At 40.6% G+C, this 23,592-nt stretch overlaps 2 protein-coding genes across 2 annotated transcripts in view; both read right to left on the bottom strand.

Moving 5' to 3' along the window:
• The window catches only part of LOC101969744 (uncharacterized), a 110,824-nt gene that overhangs the window by 79,552 nt on the left and 7,680 nt on the right, over positions 1–23,592 (bottom strand). The window lies entirely within an intron of this gene.
• The window catches only part of LOC144375090 (uncharacterized), a 44,397-nt gene continuing 32,415 nt past the window's right edge, over positions 11,611–23,592 (bottom strand). The window contains exon 2 of the mRNA XM_078038652.1: positions 11,611–15,513. Within this exon, the coding sequence (XP_077894778.1) occupies positions 13,234–14,865 (1,632 nt within the window). The 5' untranslated portion in view covers positions 14,866–15,513 and the 3' untranslated portion in view covers positions 11,611–13,233. The remainder of the gene's footprint in view (positions 15,514–23,592) is intronic.

Genomic DNA, 23,592 nt, shown 5'->3' with positions numbered 1-23,592 from the left:
GTGGTGGTGGTGGTACAGGTCCCCATCCCCGTGGCTCAGTTAGGGTTGTCGGGTGCTGCACGTGGAGCCTCGCTGGCCGCCCGACGCACTGCCCACTGTGCCTGGGTCTTCCGGTAGTGAACGGGTGGTACTGCAGGGGAAGGGCCCGAGCTGACCTCAACTCCACTAGATTCCCGACCATCCCTTCAGTTCAAGTCGCTTGTTCGGCTTTGCGCCATGGGGAGGTGGGAACACCCGGGAGCCTGTGGAGCCATTCCAGGCCGCCTGATTGTGGTGCAGGGCGTGCACCATCATGAAACCTTCCCACCACCACTGAGTTCTGTTCTGTATTCCTTGTCTGCTGGCCATTCAGGAAACAAGCTCTCCCTCCCCGCTCAAGAGGAGGAAGATCCAGTGCCATGCCAGGAAGGGATGTGGTGGGGACCTTCAGCCTCTCCCCACACACAAAGAACGATGCTGAGGTGATCACTAGGCTCCTCCATCCACAAAACATGCAGCTTGCAAGAATTGACTTGACTTGCACAACACAATCGCCTTGGAGTTGCACCCTCCCAGAAGGTCATTCCTCTGAGGCTTTTCTCCAGGGCCAGCCTCAGGCGCCACTTGCTGGGAGAGGTGCATGTTAGAGAAAGCACCAGTCTGTGTCCTTGTCACCATTGGTCCCTTTTCCCTGCTCCTGCTGCCTGCAGGCCATTGACTTGTGCGTCCCCACCCCTGCGGCTCCTGTGGCCACCATGGCCTGCCTGCCCTGAAAGAGTGGGGATGGTAGCCTGGAAGGAGGCACCCGGGAATGCTTGATGATAGGGGACCTGTGTAGGGTGCTGCACAGAGCCCTTCCTCCTTGGAAACAGGATGTGGCTGCTCTCTGGAAAGTCATTCTTTGCAAGCTTGTGGGGAACCTGGCTCTAAACCTGCTTCTCTGTAGGGATTTAGTAGGTAGCAGAACACCTCCCTCACTGGTATCTATTGAAAGTCATCCCTCCACACAAGGCTGTGTCTGTCTCACTTTGTCGCTCTTTTGCCGCCTGTGCTCATTGCCAGCGCTTCCAATTGTCTTTACACACTGCCCTTGGTCCCCCAGGCTGCTGTTTGAGGGGTGCACCCCTGTCCCCAGGGGGCCTAGCATATTCCCAGACTGGGACCAAGTCTGGGGAGGGGAGGAGAGCAGCTGGGCTCTCCATGTCTTGGCCCTCGCCTTCTCCGCCAATGAGGCTGGAAGAAGAGAGGGGCCCTGGCCAGAGCAGGTGCCTCTCTTCCCTCAGTGCTCTGGGGCACATTTTTCCTCCTGGGAGGTAGATCCACCAATTGTCCCAGCTTGAACTTCCTTTTTCTTCTCCTTTTCCATCTGTCTGTCTTCTTCTCCTCTTCCTGTCTTTTTTTTTTTCTTTCTCTCTTCCCTGCCTCCTTTCCCAGCTCTTTTTATACTCATTTTTTAAAGGTTCTTTCTAGTTATACCTTGATTTAGAATGATTGTACAAGTATTTCCCATTCTTATTTTTACATAGGATAATTATTTCAGATCCCTTCCACTGTCTTTCCTTTTATTCATTTTTAATCAGATACATTAAATCATTACTTTCCTGCCTCTGGACCTTTCTTTTTAGGGTAGGCAGTACTTGGGATGGAACCTCAAAGCCACAGAGGGCGCTCTTAGGTATTTCTTTTGTGTGTTTGTTGGTTTTTCCTTTTTTAACTACTTCTATATCCCCTTCCTTCCTTCCTCACTTTCTTATACCTTATGGAAATACTTCCTTACCCTTCTCCCCTGGACTCATCTCCTGTGACTCCTTGTCTGTCTCTCCCCTCTCCCTCTCCTCTTTCTCTCCTGCTCCCTCCCTTCACTTTTGCTTAGGTGTTTTTTTTTTTTTTTTTTTAATGTACTCTTATCTCCCACCCCGCACCCTCACTTATGGTGGAGAACTATGTAGTATGGGACTGATTATGTGGTTATATGGCCTTCTCTCTTTCTCTTTCCTGTTTTTCCTTCCTGTCTGTCCCTCCCTCTCTCCCTCTTCCTTCCTTCCTTCCTTCCTTCCTTCCTTCTTTTCATTTCTTTCCCAGGGTTGCCTGACCACTGGGTCACATCCCCAGTCCTCTTCATTTTTATTTATATTTTGAGAGAGGGAATCCCTAAATCGCTGATGCTGGCATTAAACTTGCCATCCTCCTACCTCACCCTGGGATTACAGGTAGAATTGTAGAAGTATGCCACCACTCCTGCCCAGGTAGCTCCATTTGTACTTTCTTGATGGAACCCATACACATCTTGAACTAATCCATTCTCTTCCCTTTTTTTTGGTATCTTTCTTTCTTTCTTAATGGGGTGGGGCACATTACTTGCTTTCCTCTCTTTTCTTTCTTTGCCATGGGAAACTCTCTTTTTGCTTGTCTATTCAAAAGTGAGGTCTGTCTAGGTTGCCCAGGTGTTTCCCGTGCCTCAGCCTGTCTTGTGAGTATCTGTGGCCATGGGTGCTAGATTCAATACACTGTTCCACCTATCTGATTTTTAACTGCTCTTATTGTTCTGTTCCAGAATATTCGGCTCTCCTTTCTTCTTCAAAAAAAATTTTTGGCATGACATGATATGTGACCGGGTTGGAGGGATCGGGATTTTTTTTTTTCTTCCACAGCTGCCAAACATGCAGTAGGAAACATCTCTACCTCCCACATTGGAGGATCTTCAAGGAAAATACAAAATAGAAGAAGTGAATCCTAGAGATTCTTCCCATGAGATCCCTGTCTTTCTTCTACTCTTTTCTTCGGGGAAATGAAAATCCACGTTTAAATAAATAAAAATAGATATTTGAAACACAGACTGGATTCTCTAGGTGCCAAGTAAGTCTGCAGATAAAATTGGGTCAATCCTTTATGGATCCCAGAACATCTGCAAGTACTCAATGCCCTGCATTCATGCCCACACCAGACCAAAGCCCCTCCCTTTAAGGTCTTCCCAGTCCACTACTCCTGGACACCTAACCTGCCCTGTTCAACCCCTCCTGGACTGGGACATATGGCACATATCCTGTCACATTTTTCCAGGTTGGGGTGGGTTGGGTCCCAGGGGAACAGGCCCACAGAGATTTTTTGTTGTTTTTTTATATTGGTGACAGGCAGATCTATCCAATCCAGCTGGAATGTGGAGTGGGATAGGATAGGGTGGGGTGGATGTAGAAGGGAACAGCAGTGTCCTGAACCAGGAAACCCAGAGTAATTCCTTCAGAAAATGGGTGGAGGGAAGAAGAGAGGGAGAAAGTAGATGTTCACGTGATAGAGGGGCAAAGTGCAGGAATGGGCAGTGTTTACAATTTCAATACACACTGTTTATAAATACAGCATCATAGCAGGGACATAGCAGAGTGGTGGAAAGCTATCTAACAAGAATGTCACTTTCTACTTTATTTTCTTTTTCTGTTTTCTTTCTTTCTTTCAGGGAATGATTTAACCAAGGATTGAACTCAAGCCCAGTGGGCCCTATTCTGTGTTTTATTTAGAGACAGGGTGTCACTGAGATGCTTAGCACCTCGTTTTTGGCTGAGGCTGACTTTGAAATTGCAATCCTCCCGTCTCAGCTTCCAGAGTCACTGGGGTTACAGGTGCCTGGCTCCTTGTCTTAATAAAATGCAAAAATAGGGCTGGGGAGGTGGCTCCATGGTCAAGGCCCCTGAGTCCAATCCTTGGTAACCCACACTCCAACACCACCCACCTCGCCAAAAAAAATAAAAATAAAAAGTAGGGCAGGAAATATGGACCAGTGATTGAGTGCTCCTGGGATCCATTCCTCCTACCAACACTTCTGATCTGCTGAGATGACTAGCATCCAGCTCCATTATGCTCTTAGCTTTGAGGAGGCAGTCTAAGATATGCACTGGGTTTTGTGGTTTAGGAAATTTCTCTTCTTATGCTCGAATTCAGGACCCCCAAGAGACCACCAGAGACCAAAATCGATGTCATCAGCAAAGAGGTGTTTATTGCAAGCTTGCTCAGTCCTCCACGCATACAGAGCAACTGGTGATACAGAGAGGCCCGAGGCAGGGTTTGCAGCAGTTTTGTACACTCTTTGGGGAAGGCAGGGATGTCACATATATCATAGCATCTCTTAGCAAATCATCACACACTACGGGAAAATTCAAAGGACAACACTTAACACTGATTATCACATTCAGTGGCAGGGAAAACTTGGGTAAGGGTGATTGGTGAGTATAAGAGGGGATTCATTTGAACTGATTGGTTTAAGCCACAAGGGGGAGTATGTACTGAAATAAATGGTTTCCTAAAATGTTATCAACCACCATAAACAACTGGGGGTGGTCATTTGACATCCCAGGTATTTTCCCTGTCTCACGCTGATTGGTGTTTGCTAGGGGTTCCTATGGGTCCTCACCTAGCCTGACTGAGTCAGGGACACCTGGTGCAGCAGATCTCTCCTGTTATTTGTAGATAAACAACTCAGCAGGGTGGGTATGTGCCTAGGAGTGCTATGTGGATCTTTCCAAGGACAAGGGTCAGGCCCCCTTCCTTGGACAGGCTTTGCTCTGAGGTAGAGGCTGGTTTCTCACTTTCTCTCTTTTTCTTTCACTCACTTCTCACCCTTTCTCTCCCTCTCTATTTTACTGAGACTTTAGGCTTATTCTTCCTTACTTAATTTTTATCTTCAACTCCTCTAGTAAAAGAAAGCTCTAACTGGACTATGTGGTCCTCACAAGCCACACTGAAAATCTTAGGAGTCTTAAAAAAAAAAACTTTAAAAAAAAATCCATCCTGGTAATGGATTGAACTGAAATCAGAACCCACCTGACATGCAAGTCTAGCCTACTTTAGGTAGCTGTACCACTGACCTACCTTCCCATCCCCTCTTGCAACTCTAAGGGTCCATCTCCCACCTCCTCAAACCTTAAATTATTTATTTATTAATTTATTTATTTTTAGTTAGAGATGGATGTTATAGTTAAAGCTTCATCTCAGGGTTTCATAAACTGACTTCCAGACCACTCACATATAATCGAATCAAGCCTTAATTGAAGCACACTGCTGGCAGCTGACCAGAACATAAAGCCATTCCCCTGATCAGCCCCGAACAATTGCAAGGGCACTCCTTATAAGCCTGAAAACTGCAAAAGGGATGTTCAGGGGGTCCAGCCAATGCAAGCAAGCCAGGTTACAGAAGCAGGAGAATGCAGTCAAGTGGAGGGAAACCTAAACAATCACAGTTAGCCCAGTCACCCCAGTTACAGAAACAGAGCCCCGTTACCCTAGTTACATAAACAATACCCCAATAGTTACATAAACAATACCCCATTAAGTAGTTTTGTGTTCTTAAAGATTTCTATAGCAAAAGGAAAACATCTTGCCCCAGTCATGGCTCTTCTACTTGGCATGGTTGTTTTACAGGATGAAGTCATAAAACAAATGGAGTCACATTTGCTCCTACTATCACATGGACACAATAATTTTGTCTTATTTATTCTTACATGGTGCTGAGAATCAAACCCAGTGCCTCACACGTGCTAGGCAAGTACTCTACTATTAAGTGACAACCACACCCCCACCTCCTGATACTTTGGGTCTCCCAAGAACTGATCAGAGATGAAGAGTAATACATGAGAGAATAAGCCTTCAAGTCATTAAAAACAATCTGATCTTCCTTTGAACTTTAAGCTGGCATGTTGCCTTGTTTGTACACTGGGGTCTCTATGTGGTTGGGTCACGAATTCATCTCAAGTGGACTTTCCTCCAGCGACAGGCTTCTGCCACTAAACCAAGCTTTATCATTTCCTTTCAGGAGAAGAGCTGAGTTCAAAATCTGTGGTACTAGATAGTCCATTAAGGGAGGAGAATGCAATGCATCTACTGTGGTTCGTTTTCTTTTCCTTGGGGGCAGGGTGGATTGGTGTTTCTTTAGTTTCTTTGTTGTAGGTCCCAAAGAAACCAACCCAGGGGATCTGGCACACTAAGCTCCTTTAAGCTCTACCATGACTGTGCTGTTTCCAACACTGCTGGCTGTCCTGTTTTTGTTGTTGTTATTTTTGATTGTTTGTTTTGTTATTGTTGTTATTGTTCTTTGGACTTCCAGCTCTGGCTGAGGAAGAAAAAATGGAGCCCTTTGGGGGGCATGGGGGGCAAGCTGGGCTTCTTTCTGGTTCTTTGTTTCTATAGTTCTTTCCTCACTGGGTCTGCAGAGCCCATTCCTTTAGCTGTGGTTTTGCTGGATAGTACATAGAGAAACTGGGAATCTTTTTCATCTATTCATGCATCACTAATTAGAAGAGGAGGCATTTGAGGGCCTTAAGAGAATCATAGTTACTCCCTCCGTTTAACTGCACTTCACTGAATTTCTTCACTTTGAAATTCAGAGGACTGGGCAGAAATCACATGGAGTTAACACCCCTAGCAGGCCCTCTCAATGCTTTGTGATTTTATTTTATTTTTTCTGGTAGGGGAGGGTGTGAGGTCCAGCAATGGATGTTGACCAAAGGAGACAGATTTTAAAAGGCCGCTGAATGAGGCTTTATTTGAGATGATGCTCCAGGGCAGAACTTGATCAGACAGACAGAGTAAACAGGAGAAGAGTCACAGGAGAAAACGGGTGGGAGCTCCCTGGGACTGGAAGTTTATGGGGCTTATGGCAAGAAGGGAAGGGCTTGGGACAGGAAAAGGTATTTTGAGTCCCTTATCCTGGTAAAGTTGGTTGGTGGAACTGGATGAAATCAAGGATTGGCCAGAAGACTCTGCTGATTGACAGGTGTTTCTTTCCCATGCTCAGGCTCCTTGGTTCTTGTTCCTAAGTAACCACCACCGACCTGACAGAGGGTACCAGGGATTGAATTTAGGGGCACTCTACCACTGAGTCACATCCCCAGCCCTGTTTTGTATGTTATTTAAAAAAAGAATCTTACTGAGTTGCTTAGGGCACTCGCTTTTAGTTGAGGCTAACTTTGAACTCCTCCTGCCCTACCCCCCCCCAACCCGCCCCTGAACACAACTGCTAGGGCGAAGCTTTGTTTTAAAGAGTCTTCACCAGTTTTAAGCTGCCAGCACCTGGGGATGTAGGACCCAGATGGAAACTGCAGCTCAGATTGGACCTTGAAAAGTAGACTGGCCCTGCAATTCATACTAACTTCTGGATTCTCCTGGGGTGGAGGTACGGGGGAAGCGGGGAGGAGAATATCCTGTGGAGGAGGGGGCGGCTGGGGGGCTGGGGTGGGCAAGGCAGGGATGGAGCTCCTCCATACCTTCCCTTCGCCCACCTGGGGTTCCCCATCTAGGGTCACTCCAGTGCAGCTGCCACACCCCCGCCCCCAGAGCCACAGGGCACTCTTCAGTATTCTCTTCAGGATCCCCAAGGGCGGCTGCAGTGCCACTGCAGCTGGGGCGGTCCAGGTGAAGAGCCTAGCTCATGTCTAAGGTCACCACCCAGCCCTCTGCAACTGCGGACTCCCCAAACCCCCAGGAGACCACCCTCATCCACCAGAGCTCCCAGTACTCTCTGCACTACCTTCACCATGGGAGAGAGGGGAAAAACATGTCCATTTTATAATAAACCTCAGTGGCAGAGAGGTGAAAATAGGACAAGGGGAGCTGCTTGGTGATGGGGGAGGTACCGTGGGGGCAAGAGAGCAAGCCTTTGGTGGTGTCTGGACTGGAAGGCATGCTGGCATTTTTTGGAGGCATTGTGAATGGGGGCAGCACCACCCACAACCTCAGTACTTACCCAGCTGGGCTTTGTCCCAGCCTGACTTGTGCAGCCCTTAGAACCAATTTGGCATGCACTGCTTCCAGAGATCTACAACACTGGGGAAGGGAGGAGTTGGACCCATCTCTATGAGAAAAGAGGGAGAGCGAGTGCCCCATAGGCCCCTCCACATGGGTACTTCCCAGCCGTCCCAGGGCAAAAAAGTTAATATTAAATATTCATTAAACAAACTTCCATGCTTTCACCATAATCACAGGGACACTCCACATAAAATTTTAAATGGATTAAATGCATTACACCTTGTGGCTGTGGGTTGTGGCTGAGGGGTAGAGTGCTTGCCTAGCATGTGTGAGGCCCTGATTTCAATCCTCAAAACCACATGAAAATAAATAAAATAAAGGTATTGTGTCCAACTACAACTAAAAAATAAACATATTTTAAAAAAGGCATAGGGCAGGCTTTCTCAAAATATGTCCAAACAGGCTATGGATTTTCTGAAGCTGCAATCACTGGAGCAACTGTAAATTTAAAAGGGCCATGGGTTGGGCTGGGGTTGTGGCTCAGTGGTAGAATGCTTGCCTATCATGTGCGAGGCCCTGGGTTTGATCCTCAGCATCATATAAAAGTACATAAATAAAATAAAGGCTTTTTGTCCAATTATAACTAAAATATAAATATTTTTCCAAAACACAGTCCACGGGTCTAGGGATATGCTCAGTAGCAGAGCACTTCTGTTGCCCCCAAACCTGTATAGGCAGCTGAATTTAAGTTCGCTCGTGTGAATTTCTGGGAATACCAAATAAAGATGAACACAATGTCTATTTTACTTTGTGTGGTGCTGAGGATCAAACCCAATGCCTCACACAAACTAGACTCGAACTCTACCTCTGGGCCCAAACCCCAGCCCATGCCCTATGACTTTGTGAGCTGCAGAAAGCATTTCAGTTTATGGCTTTCCTCCCTTCCACACCAATTGTCTTCATTTCCTTAAGTTTTTTTAAACAAATTTAATGTTATATTCTTTATATCTTTATTTTATATTTTTATTTTTATGTGGTACTGAGGATCAAACCCAGTGTGTCACACATGCTAGTCAAGATCTCTACCACTGAGCTACAACCTGATTCCTCCTTAACTTTTTTATAGTTGTAGGTGGACACAATAAATTTCTTTTATTTATTTTTTAATGTGATACTGAAAATCAAATCCAGTGCCTCACACATGCAAGGCCAATGTTCTACTACTGAGCCACAACCCAGTCCCCCTCCTGAACTTTTTGATGGTGAAAGAACACATGTCAAAAAGGCTGGGGGTGCAGCTAAATGGTAGAGCATTGGCCCAGCAAACTGAAAGGCCCTTGGTTTGCTGGCCCTACCCTACATTGCCAAGAACAACAACAACAACAACAAATGACAACAAAATCACTCACCATATATTACCACTATCACTGGCATCCACTTCTTTGATTATTTTCCTGTCTTCACAACACTGAAACATCTCAACCAGTGGTGAAAGTAGTGTCTCTCCATTCATTGCTTCTAGCACGAAGTGTAAGATAACAAAAGATCAGGCATGGTGGCCCATTTCTTCTATCATCCTAGAGACTCTGTTGGCTGAGAAAGATGGGAAGATCTCCAAGTTCAAGGCCATCTTCAGCAATTGAGTAAGGCTCCACATAACTCAGTGGGAACTTGTTTCAAAGTAAATAATAAATATATAAATAAATAATAAAAAAGAGCTGGGGAAGTGGCTCTGTGGCAAAGTGTCCCTTTGTTGAGTCCTAGTAACAACAACAAACCACAAACAAGTTCTGTCACTCCTTCTTCTCCTCCCTCTTCCAAAACAGCTCCATTCCTTCTTCCTCAGCCAGAACTAGAGGTCCATAGGAAAAAAAAGGTGATGGCCAGGATATAGGGAACAGCTCAACCATGATAGAGCTTGTACTTACTGCTTAGCATGCTAGAGGCCCTGGGTTGGATTCCTTGGGACCTACAACAACAACAACAAGCAAGCAAACAAATAATAGACAAAGGAAAGATCGATACCAAAAACAAACACACAATACAAAACAAAACAACACCATGAACCACAGTTGATTCATTTCATCCTTCCCCTTTTTATAACCTCAAATTTTGAATTCAGATTTCCTAATTAGCCTCTGGGACTAGAGGAGAGTTCCACGATCCTCAGAGACAATTTCCTTTTGGGTATTCCCTTTCCATTGTCTTCAACTGATCCAACTGGAAGATAGGGTACTATTGTATCCCAGGAGTGCCATTTGTAATCTAGCCTTAGCAAGAAGAAAGCAGTGCACCTTCCTGGCTATAGTGATTGGTTTAGGCATCAATAAAGATTTATTCTGAGCAGTTCCTCAGCCCATTTATTTATTGGTTTATTTGTTTGTTTGTTTATTTTTGGTGTTATGTTTTTTGAGTTCTTTATATATCTTAGAGATTAATGCTTTATTGGAGCTGCTGTGGTAAAGATTAACAGACACTTCACAGAAGAAGAAATACAATTGATCAACAAACATATGAAAAAGTGTTCAATATCTAGCATAATCAGAGAAATGCAAATTAAAACTATTCTAAATCATTACTGTCAGAATGGCAATCATCAAGAATACAGGCAACAATAAATGTTGGTGAGGATGGGGTGAACAAAGTACACTCATGCATTACTGGTGAAATTGCAAATTGGTGAAACCACTATAAAAAGCAGTGTGGAGATTCCTCAGAAAACTGGAAATGGAACCACCATTTGACCCACTCCAAAATATTTAAAATTAGCATACAATAGTGACACAGCCATATCAATATTTATAGCAGGTCAAGTCACAATAGCTAGACTATGGAACCAATCTAGATGCCCCTCAATAGTAGAATTGAAAAAAAAAAATGTGGTATATATACTCAGTAGGTTACTACTCAGCTTCAAGGAAAAGTGAAATTATGGCTTTGCCAGTAAATGGTAGGAGTTGTAGAATATCATGGTAAGCGAAATAAAATCAATGTCACAAAGCCAAAGGCTGAATGTTTTCTGTAATATGTGAATGCTAATTCACAACAAGACAGGGGGCAAGAGGGAAGAGTATTGTTACCTTAAATTAGGTAGTGGGAAGTGGTGGGAGGAGAGTGGATGGGACGTGGGAATAGGAAAGATAGTAGAATGAATCAGACATTATTACTCTATGTATATATGTGACTACATGACCAATATTATTCTGCAACATGTGCACTCAGAAAAATATAATATCCCATCTATGAATGATATATCAAAGTGCATAAATGCATTCTACTGTCATGTATAACTAAATAAAACAAAGTAAGGGCTGGGGTAGTGGCTCAATTGTAGAGCACCTGGCTAGCACATGAGAAGCCCTGGGTTTAATTCTAAGAACCACATAAAAATAAATAAATAAAATAAAGGTTTTGTGTCAATTACAACCAAAAAATATAAATGATTATTTAAAATAATATTTTTAAGAAGAAAAAAAACTAAAAATAATTTTAAAAATTTATTCTGCAACAGATTGGGATACATGTAGAAGATATGAACTGAGAAACTGCAAAATCTTTGTGGGCAAAAAAGGAAAGAAGTTGGTCAAATAATTCAAGATAACTTTTATGCAGTGACATTGTAGATAATTTTCTCCCTGCTTTAAAACAAATCATTTTTCCCCAAATACTGTAAGTGTTCAGATGCTTAATAAAATTTTTAAATGATTAAAAAAAGAACTCTGGGGTTGAGGATATAGCTAAGTTGGTAGAGTGCTTTCCTTGCATGTACAATGTTCAATTCCCAGCACCAAAATAAATTTAAAAAATAGATAGATAGAAAGACAGATTAAAAACCTCATTACTCCGCTTCACAGTGCCACAGTCTGGCTGGACACAAATAACCCAGCCGCCACAAAGCACTTGTATGTTCAAACAGGAAACTTTATTGCCCGAACTCCACCAGCACTCCAGGCACACTCCCTGGGAACTCTTTCTCACTCCCCTGGGCTGCATGAGCTCTGGGAACCACAGGGAGAACTCAAAGGGAACTCCAAAGTAGGGGGTGCCTGAGGCAGCAAAAGTCATATATACAATTGAATACACAGCTTAACATAACCATCATCATCTCAATGGCTCACTGGTGTCACCTCTCAACCACTCCCTTCTAGCAAAATGCCATGCATCTTAGTGACTTGGCTGTGGCCCTCAACATCTCCTCTATTCTGTTTAAACAACAAGCAATGTGGCTTAGGGACCATGCCTGTCTTAGGTTGTCCAATACTACATATGGTCCTTACTCGTCATAGGTTGAGCTGACCTCAAGGCGTCAGCCTCCTGTCTTAAGTTGGTACCACTGCAATTGGATCTTACCAATCATTGACTACTGGTCCAGCATATAGCCATACTTGTGGATCGGCCTTTGGACCAGTGAGGGGGGCGAGGTTCTTTGCCTCACCTCTGTTGGCCCCCAAGTTTGGCCTTTGCCCCAGTAGGGGGGTGAGGTTCTTTGCCTCACCTCTGTTGGCCCCCAAATTCAGCCTTGGTGCCAGTAGGGAGGTGAAGATCTTTGCCTCACCTCTGTTGGCCCCCAAATTTGGCCTTGGTGCCGGGGGGGGGGGGGTGTGAGGTTCTTTGCCTCACCACTGTTAGCCCCCAAATTTTAGACCATCACAAGCAAAAGGGAGGAGGATGCAAAATGCCACGACACCAAGCCAAATGATGGTTCCTTTTGGAAAAATTATACCACCAATGATGACACCATCAGCAAAGATACCGTAGCACTACCACAATTCGCTGCACCAACAGATAGTTCACAATGCATACAAGTAATACATAGTCCAGGCAAGTTCTGCAAGCAGTTCAAAGCAGAGGAATCCATCAATATGTCCATTTCCTCCCAAAGTAAATCGACTCCTTGATTGAGCACCACTTGTTGAGTTCTTATTCATTGATGCATCAGTTTATACAGTTTGTTGTGATAGCTATTGCAAAAGCTGTAGTTTGGTTTTATCTTTGTCTTCACCAGCACTGGGATGAAGATAGGAATTCTGGCAATCATGGCTAAAAAAAATTATGTAACATTCCAGCAGGCACTAAAAAAAGGCAATTTTCTAAACAATTTAGTATTCTGAATAGAATTAGATATAATGAAAAGAAAAGGTGAAAGTAAACAGATCTGTTAATCTCCTTTTTTGTTCACATATTAAAACAATCCTCAACAGCTGTTTAATTTAAATTAAACCATTTAAATCATGTGAATAATAAAAATATTTGGATCCATTTTTTTATGAGCGCTCTAATGGATAATGTATCCTGGGCACTACCCTGATGGTGTTGCTGGGTTCCTCCAGTGCCCCGTATTATTCGTGGTGGTGGGCCCCGGAGCATTGGGACCCCCTGTCCGTTTTTTGGCAATGGAACCCAATGCTTTTCTCCATGATATTGTGGGTCAACACCTGGTCCTTGTCAGTTTTTTGATAAAGAAATACCCTCTATGGTGGTTTGAGAACAGCATTCATTAGCTCAATGTCTCCCTCTATGGCATCATGGGCAAATACTTGGTATTCTACCCCTTTGATCATATCCAGTTTTGTGAAACCCTCCTCCTATGGAGCAACTCCTTCTAAAATGTCCTGTTTGTCCACAATTGTAGCATGTTTTTGGCCTGGCACCTAAAGACTGTTGTATTACAGCTGCAAAGACTTGCTCCTGTTCATTAATGTCTCTACATAATCTAATATATGTGTTTAAATCTCCATGTTTCCATGGTCTAATGACCTCCCTGCACCATTTATTTGCTTGCTCGTAAGCTAGTTGTTTTATTAATGGCATTGCTTGTTCTGCATCCCCAAAGATTCTCGTGGCTGATTGTATAAGCCTATCTACAAATTCAGCATAAGGTTCATTAGTTCCTTGTATTACCTTAGATAATTGTAAATCTCCATGCCCCTGTGAAGTTTTCCATGCCCTAACTGCAGCTGAAGCGATTTGTGAGTATATGGCAGGATCATATCTAATTTGTTGTAACTGACTCTCATAAGGTCCCTTTCCTAACAACATATCTAGATTTCTCTGAGGATAACCAGCTGCTGCATTTCGCTTAGCTATCTCCATGCAAAATTCCTCATTGGCAACCTTCCATAACAGATATTGTCCTTCGTTTAGCACACCTTTGCACATACTAGCCCAATCTGCTGGCGTCATGTCGAAGTTGGCAATGGATTCGACCATACTTATAGTGAAGGGTGATTGAGGACCATAGGTTATTACAGCCTCTTTCAGCTGCTTCACTGTTTCCAAATCTAGAGCATGGTGAATTCGCTGCCCTTCTGTTGTCTCAAATACAGGGCATCGTAATCTTTGAGGTCCTGTCTCATGATCCCATCTACCAACTACGGGGGTTTGGGGCCCCCCAGCATATGTTGTCTCCATAGGTGGAGCTGTTGGTTGGACACTTACGCCCTTTGGTGATAGAAAGGTGTTAGTAGCAGCCTTCTGTGGTATCTTTTCCCCTGATGGCTTTTTCTGCTCTAAACTTTCTTCCCCTTTCTTACTATCTCGAGATGCCTCCTCTTTTTCCTGATCTAATATGTCTTCTACCATAATCTGAACTGAAAGCTTTGGACTAGGCAAACAAAATCGTATCATCATCCACAATGCCAATGTACCAACTGGCAGAGTTCCTGGGTTTTTCTTTTCCATCTTTCTTAAGTCTTCACCATGACGGTCCCATTGTGATATATTCAACAACTCCTCCTTAAAAAGCCATGGGCTACATTTTTGTATTGTATCAACGTATACCCTGACTGTTCTTGCTTTTACTGGGGTGCCTCCTTCCTCTAACAATTTACTTAACATTCTTTCGGTTTGTTTTTTGCTAATTTCTGACCCCATATTTCTGCTACATGGATAATGCAACTCAACAAGATAACATAAAACAAAACCAAAACATAATGAAACAAAAATGGAACAAAAATTCGTTGTATCAGTTTTTCTATTTTCTTGATATGTGTATCCATGGTTTTTCTCTATCTCTTCCTCAGGGCGGGACAACTTCAAACTCTGAGCCAACCATTTTCCCCAGTTTGCCTGAGAAAGTTCTAGGGACAGGCAGCTTGAAACAAAAGCAAAACAAATCAAAACAAGAACACATTGTTTTCTGAAACGGACACCCATTCTCTCGCCCTCCCTCAGGGGTGAGCAATTTCACTTAATTCCAAGCTTCAGGCGTCCCCCGCACGGGCCACCAAATGCTGCAGTCAGGCTGGGCACCAAGTCGGAAGGTGATGAGCCACTTGTAGGTTCAAACAGGAACTCCTTTATGCCCGAACTCTCACCCGCACTCCACAAGCACTTCCCAGGAACTGTCTCCCTCTCCACCAGGCTCTGTGCGAACTCCACAGGAACTCAACTGGAACTCCTGGAGAACTCAAAAGTAGAGGGCGCCTGAGGCAGCAAGAGCCACCCTATTGCTGCCCTATTGCCAGAGCTGCCCTATTGCCGGACAGCAGGGGTCTGTAGACAACTGAATACACAGCCTGTTTCAATCCAGCATCATCCAGTCACAGCAATTATACACAGCTTAACTTAATTATCATCATCTTAATGGCTCAAGATGGACACCTCTCAACCACTCCTTCTTGCAAAATGCTAGGCACCATCCCAACTCGGTCGGCTGTGGCTCTCAACAATTTTGAAGTCTAGAAATTAACCACATAGGGCTGGGGATGTGGCTCAAGCTGTAGCGCGCTCGCCTGGCATGCGTGCAGCTCGGGTTCGATCCTCAGCACCACATACAAACAAAGATGTTGGGTCCGCCGAAAACTATAAAAAAAAAAAAAAAAGAAGAAAAGGAAAGGAAAAAGAAATATTAAAAAAATTCTCTCTCTTTAAAAACAAAAATAAAAAAGAAATTAACCACATACCTGACGACAATTTATTTTTGACAGGGTTGTCAAGATAATTTAATAAAGAATAGTCTCTTCTACAAATAAGGTTAAGATGAATGCTTATTTACAGGTAAAAAATGAGATTGTTGTACGATGATTATCTCAAAGTAAACCACAGAACTAATTTTAATGCCAAACTATAAAAATTTACACAAAAGCAAAATTAAATATTCATGAACTTAGATTTGGCAATGGAGCCTTTGGCTGCAAAAATATATTCAACAAAAATGTTTAATCTCTACTAAAATAAAAGTCCTGTGCATAATATTATATTATCATGGAAGTAAAAAGACAATTTTAACACAGTTTTCTTGTTTTTGAAAAGTTGTGTCAACAAATATTTAACCTGAGCTGAAGGCCAGTTATTTCCCCTTTTGAAAATATGATTAGAGCCATGCACACAACACTTCTGTTTCAGGTTTTCACACTGCAGTGCCCATATGCATCCTCCATATAAACACAAATGCCAGAGACCATACTGTTAGGGAAAACTTGCACATTCCAGAGTCACCCAAATTTTTTCACCTATTAAATCAATGTGGTTCCATAAACTTTTGTTGATCTGATATAAACTGAAACGTACAAACTGTGTCTTAGGGATCTAGACTGTGATAACCATGGACTGCATATGCTCTCTATGTTCCTTTGTATCAATACATTTTTCTCTTCAGAGCCATATGTAACAGATTGTTTGATCTTTTATCTGCCTAAATGTTGTTGTTTTGTGCTGTAAACAAAAAATATTAAAATTTACCAAAACCTAAAACTGTGAATAAGCAAAACAAAAGAAAATCAAAGCTATGGAAAACTGAAAATTCCATACACCTTTGGGAGGATGCAAAATGGTACAAGTAGTGTGGAAAGCACCTTCATGAATTACAACCAATAAATATAAATAATTATAATAAATAATGAATTACAAAATAAATCAAAATTCACCCCAGACATGTACAAAAATAACTCAAAACATAGTTAGAAAATAATTTGTATATGAATATTTATAGTTGAATTATTCAAAATAACCAAAAGTACTGGGCTGGGGCCATAGTTCAGGAGGTAGAGTACTTACCTCACATGCACAAGGACCTGTATTCAATCCCCTAGCACTGTGCATGCGTGCATGCGCGCGCACACACACACACACACACACACACACACACACACAGAGAGAAAAATTGATATTAATAACCAAAGGTACAAACAACCCAAATATCTAATACCAGATTCACTGATAACTGTCACTTATGGTGGTGCAACCTAGCATCCCAGGAACTCTAGAGGGTAGAAAGTGGAAATCACAAGTTTCAGCAAGATTATGGAATCCCTGCCTCAAAATGGGAAAAAAAAAAAAAAAAAAGGTCTGGAAATGTTGGTCAGTACAGTAGTAGAGTGCACCTGGATTTATCCAAAATACTGCAAATGACAAAATAAAAACCACAACTGATAACTAAAATTTGGTATGTCCACAAAGTATTTTACTCATCAATACTTTAATTAGAATATGCTAAAATATATAGCAAAAATAGCCTCGAAAGCATTATGTTAAGGGAAATAAATTAGAGGAACTTGCCACATACTGCATAGGTCAAATTATTTTAAATTTTATGACAAAGCAAATGCATTGGAAAAAAAAAATGTACCTTAGTCATTCCAGGCCATGAGGGAAGAAGAAAATGGAAACCGGTGTTGGAAGGCACTGGTTGTTGTATGTGCGTGTGTGTGTGTGTGTGTGTGTATATATATATATCAGGAACTAGATAGTTCTGATGTTTTCCAACACTGTGAATACACTAAATGGTACTGAATTTTACCCTGAAAAAGAGTTATAAAAGTAAATTTAATTTTTTTTTAAAAGAGAGAGTGAGAGAGAGAGAGAATTTTTAATATTTATTTTTTAGTTCTCGGCAGACACAACATCTTTGTTGGTATGTGATGCTGAGGATCGAACCCCGGCCGCACGCATGCCAGGCGAGCGCGCTACCGCTTGAGCCACATCCCCAGCCCAGTAAATTTAATTTTATGCATATTTTACCAGAAAGTAGAAGACACAAGTTTGTACAGGAGGCAGAGAACAGTCAAATCCACTGCCAATAAAAAAGGGCAAACAATACTACCAAAATTGTTTCCTATTAAAATCCCAGTGACATTTTTCATAGAACAAGAAAAAGCAATCATGAAATTCATTTTGAAAATTAACAGGCCCAGAGTAGTTACAACAATACTTAGCAAAAAGAGTGAAGAAGAAGGCATCACAATACCAGACCTTAACTATACTACATGGCAGTAGTAACAAAAATGACATGGTATGGGCACCAAAATAAGACATGTAGACCAACGGTACAGAATAGAAGACACAGAGAGAAATACACATAGACACCTTATCTCATACTAGACAAAAGTAGCTATTCAACAAATGGTGATAGGAAAACTGGAAATCCATATGTAGCAAAATGAAATTCTACCTCTATGTCCCACTCTGCACAAAGATCAATTCAAAGTGTATCAAAGACCTAGGCACTAGAACAGAGACCATGCATGCACCTAATAGAAGAAAACCGAGGCTCAACTCTTCACCAGGTTAGCTTAGGAATTGACTTCCTTAACACCCCTAAAGTGCAAAAAGTAAAACCAACAATCAATAAATGGAATACATTCAAACTAAAAACTGCTTTTCAGCAAAAGAAGCAATAAATAACGTGAAGAGAGAATACAAAATGGGAGAAAATCTTTACCACAGGCATTAATCTCCAGGATATATAAAGAACTCAAAAAACTTAACACCAAAAAATAATAATAATAATAATCCAATCAATAAATGGGCTAAGGAACTAAATAGACACTTCATGGAAGAAGAAATACTATCAATCAACAAACAGGAAAAAAAGGCTCAACATCTGTAGCAATTAGAGAAATGCAAATAAAAACTATTCTAAGATCTCCTCTTACTCCAGTCAGAATGGCAATTATGAAGAATACAAGCAATAATAAGTGTTGGTGAGGATGGGGAGGAAGGGGCATACTCACACATTGCAGGTGGGACTGCAAATTGGACAACCACTATGGAAAGCAGTATGGAGATTTCTCAAAAAACTTGGAATGGAACCACCATTTGACCTAGCTATCCCACTTCTTGGCTTGCACCCAAAGGACTTTAAATCACCATACTACAGTGAAACAGCCACATCAATGTTTAGAGAAACTCAATTCACAATAGCTAAACTATGGAAACAACCTAGATGCCCCTCAATAGATGAATGGTTACAAAAAAAAAAAAAAATCAGTGCACATACACACTGGAATATTACTCAACCTTAAAGAAAAATGAAATTATGGCATTTACAGATAATATGATTTAAGTGAAATAAGCCAAACCCCCCAAAAAAAACAAAAGCCAAGTGTTTTCTCTGATAAGCCAATGATGATCCATCAAGGGAGGTGGGGGGTGATGAATAAATTTTGGATTGTGCAGAGGGGAGTTAGGGGAGGAAAAATGGTGTGGGTATGGGAAGGATGATAAAATTAGACAAACATTATTACCCTATACACATGTATGATTACCCTACTTTTGTGACTCTGCACCATGTATAGCCAGAGGAATGAAAACTTGTGCTCCATTTTTGTACAATGTGTCAATTCTAAAATGAATTCTACAGTCATGTATTGTGAAGAGACACACAAAAATGCAAGTGATAGTTTCTGAACAAAAATTATTTTTCATAATAAAAAAACATTTACATTACTATGCCATGGCGCTAAATATATATCGTATATTTATATATATGTATATATACATGATCATTAGGAAGTGTTGTTATTTTCTTCTTATGACTCATTTATATTTGTATGAGAAAAACATGTCTGAATAGTCATGAATATTGGATATCTGTCAATTTTCCCTATATACATAACTAAATGTAACTTAAACTATATTTTCATATATTCACATTTATGTACATAGTAGCACAATTCACAATGGCCAAATTGTTGAAGCAGTTCAGATGCCCATCAACAGAAGAATGCATCAAGAAATCTCTTTCTCTCTTCATCCATCTCTCTCTCTCTCTCTCTCACACACTCACACACACACACACACACACACACAGTTTTACACAATCATAAAGAAATTTTAAATATTAGCAATTGCCAGTAAATGGATGGAAATGGAGAATATTATGCTAAGTAAAACAGATTAAAAAAATCAAAGGTAAAATGTTTTATCTCGTGTCAGCTAGAGCAAAACTAGAAAAATGGGATTGGATATCATAAATATACAGGGGAGATTAGAGATTGAAAAAAGAAGGCACAGGAATGGAGAAAAATGTGGACAGAATTGAACAAAATGTTATTTGCATATATGAATATAACACTGTAAATTACATATTTTTGTATATATAAAGTACCAATGAAAAAGAAATAAATGAGAGAAAAAAAAGATTAGTAGATTAGACTAAGGAGAATATTAGGAGGAAAGATGGAAGAGAAAAGAAGGTAATGAGGATTAAAGGGAGAAAATAAAATTGAACTATGCATAATTTTGGCAAAATAAACAATATGTATAACTAAATGCTGTAATTAGAAAAATTCTTTTTTTATTTGTTGTTATTTTGGAAGTGGTAAGAATTACACTAAGGTTACCTCATAAGCAAGGAAATTTCTATACCACAGAGTCATAAACCCGACACAAATGTATGTTTCTAATCTTTATTTTTGGAAGATCATCTCATCACTCTTTCTCATATTTATTGTTTTAAGCCATTTATTATTATTAAAATAATCTTCTCATATCTCAAGTAATATTCTATTATTATCATCGTTATTATTTTCTTGACACGTTAAGAATTCCATTGTTCAGCCAAAACTTTGTACTATTTTGGATTTATGTCTTGTATATCTAATCCATCTATCGCTTGCATATCTAATCCAAAATCAAACCTTGTTTCTATAATGATCAATGTCATCAATCTCACCAAATATTCAGTCCTCTGGGCTTTACAGTCTCCTCATTCTTGCATTGGCTCCAGCTTAGGGTTGATAACACTCTAATCTACACTAGAACACAGGCCTTCATTTGTATCTACCACGCACTACACAAAACCTTGTGCCAGGATAAACAAACAAAGAATGCTGTCATCTGACGTTCCCATATTCATACAGAAGAAATTATACAAGTCACCTCTATGAGGAATAAGCCACACTGACAAACAATAATAGGAAAACACAACCCTGACAAATCAGTACAGAACAAAGAAAATATTTGACAACTTATTTTTAGATTGTCCTTACAAATATGCAGATATATGCTCATGACAAAATCCAATTTAGATAGCCATCTTTCTGTCTATAATTTTATTACCAACTCCACTTTTTCGAAGTCCAACTCTCACAGGTTTGCCACAGCTTTTATTCCAAGTTCAGTACGATCATATGAAACTGATTAAACATGACCAAATTTACCTTTCAATTACAAAATCAGACCTAATTTTTGAGGAAAAAATATGGCCTGCAGCTAAAGCATACTACATACAAAATTGACTTAACAAGTACTTATAAAGTATTCAATTTACAGTAGGTGACCACACTTTATTTTAACATGCTCATGGAACTCTCTCCAAAATAGGTCATATTGAAGGCCACAAAGAAAGTCCTAACAGAGAAAAAATGTGCAACCAATGCTTTATATCTTGTCAGGTCATTATTGCCTGAAATCAGTGGCAAGAAAAATTAAAGATACTATACAATCACATGGTGATTGAATAAAATACTTTTGCGTGTATGTCATAAAATAAATAAGGAGAGAAATTTTTAAAATCTTAGATTCAAACAATAGAAATACTATATACCAGAATTTCTGGGACACCATGAAGGAAGTTCTAAAAAGTAAGGAAAAAAAAGTTCTAAAAGTAAGAAAATGCAGTTATCAGTTCCTACATAAAATACCAGAAAGACACAAACAAAATAACCTAGTAATACATGTTAGTCTTATAAAGACAAAAATCAAATTATTCTCCAACTGAGTATAAGGAAAGAATAAAGATAAGAGATGAAATAGAGAATAAAAAGAGTACAAAGGATTGATGAAGAAACTAGTTGGTTCTTTGAAAAACATTAATGAAATGAATAAACCCTTAGACAAACAAATCATAGGAAAGAGAAATTCATAAAATTAGAGATGAAAGAAGCAATATCACTACAGAGGCCAATGCAATTGAAAGGATTATCAGGGACTATTTAGAAAAGCTCATATTCTAATACATTGGAAAATCTGGAAGAAATGTTAAATTTCAAGGCATACATGACCTACCAAAATTTAACAAACTGCATATTGAAAACATAAAATAACAATAAAATTCAATGCAGCTGGGCACAGTGGCACATGCCTGTAATCCCAGCAGCTGCGGGGGGGGGGGGGGGGGCAGAGGCAGAAGGATCATGAGTCCAAAGGCAGCCTCAGCAATTTAGCAAGGCGCTAAGAAACTCAGTGAGACTCTGTCTCTAATAAAATACAAAACAGGGCTAGGGATATGGCTCAGTGGTGGAGTGCCCTTGATTTCAATCCCCAGTACATCCCCACCCCGCAAAAAAAAAAAAAAAAAAAGTAATGCAAATAAAGCAATAATACCAAGCTTTTCAGCACAGAATCTCCTGGACAAGATGACTTCAATACTAACTTTTAATTAAGAGGAATTAACACAATGCTCCTCAAGTTATTCCTCGAACTAGAAAAATAAGGAACACTCCCCAATTCATTCTATGAAGCCAGTATCATCATGATTTTAAAAACCAGGCAGAAGACCAGCTGTGTTGCATACCTATAATCCCAAACTGTGTTGCATACCTACAATCCCAAAAATTTGGGAGGCTGAGCCAGGAAGATCACAAGTTCAAAGCCAGCCTCAATAATTTAGAAAGACCTTGTGTTTTAGTTAGTAGCTATTTAACCACTGTGACTAAAAGAATGCGCATATTTATACAGGATGAAGAGTTTGAGGGCTCCAAGTCTTAGAGGTTTTAGTCCATAGAAGGCCAGTTTCATTCCACAGGGCTCAAAGTGAAGCAGAACATCATGGTGGAAAGAAAGAGTGTGACAGAGGAAAACAGCTCACATGGGGATGAGAAAGCAAAGAGAAAAACTCCACTTACCAGACAAAAATATATACTCAAAAGCCCTGACCCCAATGCACTATTCCCTCCAGTGACAACTTAGTTAATCCATGCAAGAATTAATTCACTGATAGGGTTAAGGCTTTCAAAATCCAATCAATTCCTCTCTGAATCTTCTTGCATTGTCTCGAATGTGAGCATTTGGGGTACACCTCACATCCAAAACTTAACACTTAATCTCAAAATAAAATTAAAAGAACTGGGACTGTATGAGTTGAATGGTACTGGATTTAATCCCCAGTACTACCAAACAAAAACCAAAGCAAGATAAGAACACTTCTTGAGGGAAGAAAATGACAAACCAATATAACTAATGAACTTAGATGAATACTCCCCCTCAATGTGATAGCAAACCGAATCATATTTAATAGCACATTACAAAGATCATACAGCATGATAAACTTGTTTTTATTGCAGGATTGCAACAAGCACAAAATCAATATACATATAATAAACCACATAAATACAAATATAAAAGTCACATGATCATCTCAATAGATGCAAAAAAAAAGCCTTTGACAAAAATTCAATATCACATCCAGATATATAATCTGAAGAAACTGTGAATAGAAGGAAATTGCTTCAACATCAAAGGCTACATAACAAATCTAATGCCAGCTTTCTACTGAATAGGGAAGAGCTGAATGAGGTGCCTTTAAATGATGAACAATAGAAAGGACACCCACCCCCATCACTCCTGTACAATAAATACTTAAATTTAGCTGAAGCTTTTGGCAAGAGGCAAAAATTAAAGGGATACAAATAGGAAAGGAAGAAGTCAAATTATATGTCT

This window comes from Ictidomys tridecemlineatus, chromosome 2, assembly GCF_052094955.1.
Source record: "Ictidomys tridecemlineatus isolate mIctTri1 chromosome 2, mIctTri1.hap1, whole genome shotgun sequence".
Lineage (NCBI taxonomy): Eukaryota > Metazoa > Chordata > Mammalia > Rodentia > Sciuridae > Ictidomys > Ictidomys tridecemlineatus.
Note: the sequence above shows the minus strand (reverse complement) of the source record. Positions and strands in the feature narration are given on the sequence as shown.